The sequence below is a fragment of the Nanorana parkeri genome, unplaced genomic scaffold, assembly GCF_000935625.1.
Source record: "Nanorana parkeri isolate BGI_ZX_2015 unplaced genomic scaffold, ASM93562v1 scaffold3067, whole genome shotgun sequence".
NCBI classification, from domain to species: Eukaryota; Metazoa; Chordata; class Amphibia; order Anura; family Dicroglossidae; genus Nanorana; species Nanorana parkeri.
This window is the reverse complement of record NW_017309335.1, coordinates 60,477-64,608: the sequence shown is the minus strand read 5'-3', so window position 1 is coordinate 64,608 and position 4,132 is coordinate 60,477. Positions and strand designations below refer to the sequence as shown.

Below are 4,132 nucleotides of genomic sequence, written 5' to 3'. Positions count from 1 at the left end.
TTTTTTTTTTATTTTATTTTAATTTTTTTTATATTTTAATTTATTTTTTATAAACGTTTTTTTTTAATTCATTTTTTTATTAAATATTTTAAACTTTTAGGGGCTTCAGGGAAATATTAAGAGTCTAAACAGACCCCTGATATTTCCCTTTTAAAATAGAAAAAGAGATAGAGGACTTTGTCTTCTGTATCCCCTGTTATCAATGAACAGGAATCCTCTATACTGAGTGTTCCTGTTCATTGATAACATAGTATGTTTACTATAACTACAACTATGAATGAACAGGAGGTGATGTAGATCACTCACATTCATTCATAATTGAGGATATAGTCCACATACTCTGTCCTTTTAATTATGTACAAACACTCAGCGATCACTGTGTTTGTACCGTTCTCCTCTCTGACACGCTGTCACAGGAGGCTGAGCGAGCGGAGCAGGGAGGAGAACCCAGCCTCCTGTGACAGTGCGGGCTGTCTCCGCCCCCACACCGCTCTGCCGAATGTGATAGGCGGCTGAGCGGTGTGGGAGGAGAGACGCCGGCTGCTTGCAGAGCTCATTTTCGGCCGATATGTTTCGGCGACCGATATATCGGTGCATCCCTCATATACGCTGTTAAATTGCTTTGTTTGAATTGCATTATTTGGCCCCATAACAGTCTCTGAAGCACGGGTAACTTCTAGGCTTCCATTTTGAGAAGCACAATCACTCTGTAGCATGATAAAGCAGAAAACAGCGCCTTCATATGTACTTGGCAAATATGGCTCACACAAACTTGTACAAGTGCAAATTGTACATAGAAGTTTAATTTTTAAAGCATTGGCACATATTCAAAAGATTATTTATATTAAGCTGATTTTTTTTTTTTTGTTGCTGTGTATACCTAAAAAAAAAAATGTAAGACTACTTTTTCATTCAAACGAATGATCAGTAATTGTACATGAATAACTTACTGTGCAGGTAATAAACGTTTTTCTATAGCTCAGCAGATTGTCACAGTGTATATTTGTTTTGATTTGGATTAATTATAAAAATAAGTTTGAGAGTTCAATACTACTTTAAGGTATTACGTTTTCATTATTTGCATTCAAGGAATACATGGGGGTATGTTAACGGTTGCTTTAAATTACAGGAGCCGCCTTTACTGAAGGCTTATCCAGTGGATTAAGTACGTCTGTAGCGGTTTTCTGTCATGAACTACCACATGAATTGGGTAAGCCTTCACTACACTGCTGTATCTTAATAGCTTTGTGATTGTTCATGGAGGATGTCATTTGCACATCATATGGTCACTTGCGGGTATTGGGTGCTGAAGTGATGAGATGAACAGCTCCAAGAAGCATGTAAATAATATTTGAATGCCAATATTTATTAATGCCATCATTGTCACCATACAGTAGCCAATACTTCAGGACTTTATAGGACCTCTTTTATTAAGGCAGAATCTACTTTAATAAAGGGGCCCAGTCCAGACCTGTCACATTAACTATTGTATGATGGCAAAGATGCTAACATAATAAATATGCGATTGATTTAATGGAGGTATCTCTTGCATTTATACTGTCTTTTCAAGACTTTGACTTAATGCAGTTAAGGGTTTATTTATTAATATAGTACTAATAGTCTGTGGGATACAGTAGCCTTTGGCACCATATCAGTGCTTAAGTTTTGGCTCATTAGTGGCCAGACTAATCAGAGCTTTTAAAACCACATAGTGTATCCCATTTGTAAGGCTAATTCAAAGAATGGTGGTAATTAGAGGTGCACCGAAATGGAAATTTTAAAACTGAAATGAAACCGAAATTTTTAAAAATGTCAGGCCGATACCGAAAATGTTTTTTTTTATTTTTTTAGGCTGATCGAGCAGTGTAGAGAGGAAAGCTCAGCCTCCTGTGACAGCACTGTCTCCGCCCACACACCGCTCTGCCGGACTGTGATAGGCGGCAGAGCGGTGTGGGAGGAGACACCGGCCGCTCACAGCGCTCTCCACCGCAGCGCTCGGCTGGCTGTCACTTTCTCTTCTCCCCGCTGGGACATAGAGCAGTGCCCAGCGGGGAGGAAAGAAAGCAGGGATGCGCCGATGTATCGGCAGTAAAATGCCACTTTCAGGATTATGCCAAAAGTGCCATTTTCGGCCAATATGTTTCGGCGGCCGATATATCGGTGCATCCCTAGTGGTAATCCATCTCCCAAATATAATGAAGTGGCCAGTTTGTCCCATGTGTGTGCATGCCACAGGTTCCATTTATTACAGTTAGAAGCCTGTCCTAAAAAATTACTTTTTAATTAACATATTCTTTTATTCATGCCTGAACACCGCATACACCACACTACTCCAATAACTTCATGCTGAGGCCAATACGTGTGACTCCTATGCCTTTGTAGTATTTAAGCTTTTAAGCTTATTTTAGTCTGGAATGTCTGCTGTTCATAAACTCTAAAGAATGCTGATCTGTCTTTTCTCATATGTGTGCTTTTCTGCTTTAATCTAGTGACATTGTTTCCTCAAACTTTCTTCTAGGGGATTTTGCCATCCTTCTGAAAGCTGGAATGACTGTAAAACAAGCTGTGTTATACAACGTTCTATCTGCTATGCTCTCGTACCTGGGTATGATAACTGGGATTCTTATAGGCCACTATGCAGAGAATGTTTCAATGTGGATCTTTGCTCTAACAGCAGGGTTATTCATGTATGTGGCTTTTGTTGATATGGTAAGTACATATGTTGTAATATTCAGAATACCGTACTGTGATATATGAGGTCTCTAGACACTTAGTAGTGGTGACAACCAAGATCAAATGTGGTCACTGTGGGCTTATTCCCTCCTTCCCTCCATGGCATTCAGGAAGAAAAAACAAATACATTTGCAGCTAAATTACTTCTGATATCAATCTGAAGTAGGAATCCAATGCAATAGAAATGGATAAAACTTAAAAATCCATACCAGACCCTTATCCTTATTGGGGTCTGAATCTGAATTTGCCAGCCCTCTTAAGATAATGGTTCCCACCATCTACGTCAGGGGTGTCAAACTCAAGTGTAAGAGTGGAGTCTCTCAGGTGGCTGAGCAGGTTCTATGGTGGGCTATGCGGACTCTCAGATGAGCTATGCGGGGTCTGTGGTGGGCCGTGCAGACTCTCAGGTGCCTGTGCAGGTTCTATAGTGGGCTGTGTGGGCTCTCATGTGGCTGTGCAGGTTCTATGGTGGGCTGTGTGGACTCTCAGGTGGGCTATGTGAAGTAAAAAAATGCTCAATATTATTGTTTCTTTATAAGACTTGGTTTAATCTAAATAAAGACATGTTATATATCACAACAGTTAAATCTGTGTCTGTATTGCATGTTCAAACCTTAATACTATAAGTCATAACAGGTTAACAGATGTTTACTCCAGGAGTATGTAATGAGATTGGAAATTGTAGAGAAATTCTTAAATTACTCTTTAACTAAACCCACTAGATTTTTGTAGAGTAAATCTCCTGTAGATTTAGTCAACTAAAATCTTATGATATTTAGTTGACTAAAACTAAAACAATTCAGATGACTAAAACTAAATGGCATTTTAGTGATTACATTTTTTAAAAAGCTGCAGGAGAGGTGCAAGGGCCACGTGAAATAACCTGGTCCTTATGTTTGACACGTGCTCTATGTGAATCGGTAATAAGTCCTTTCATTAAAAAAAGTCAATGTTAATCCAGTGTTAATCACATCTCCAGCGATGCAGATCTATCTTCAATCACAATGATCAACGTCACAACAGGACGACCTGCAACAACGATCCTCTAACACCGATACTCTAGCTGCAGCCTTGCCGCAGGCTGATGAATGTCAACAAACTGGCTGGGTATCTTGGGTGATGTCATTGACCAAATATGGTCATGATGAGTAATAGCAGCACTGAATGAATCAAATCTGATTGCAGCAGCCAGAGGTTCATTTGTGCAGCCAAATCTGGCCATTTAGTTCGCCCATTCAGCAAACCTAAGCTAGAGCTCGAGTTGAACTTTCTGTTGACTCGAACTCAAAGCTCATCCATTAAGCACAAAGGCAGAATTGATAGAAGCATTTGCCATAGTATTTGAACTTGATGTTTCTATGCAGTCTTAGGGAAAAAATAAAAAAATCAGGGGAGAGGG

General features: G+C 39.5%; 1 protein-coding gene across 1 annotated transcript in view; it reads left to right on the top strand.

The window, feature by feature from the left end:
* Positions 1–4,132, top strand: part of LOC108802727 (zinc transporter ZIP6-like) — a gene marked incomplete at its 5' end in the record, with an annotated part of 13,083 nt that overhangs the window by 8,138 nt on the left and 813 nt on the right. Inside the window, 2 exons of the mRNA XM_018574582.1 lie at positions 1,130–1,210; positions 2,519–2,709. Of these exons, the coding sequence (XP_018430084.1) occupies positions 1,130–1,210; positions 2,519–2,709 (272 nt within the window). The remainder of the gene's footprint in view (positions 1–1,129; positions 1,211–2,518; positions 2,710–4,132) is intronic.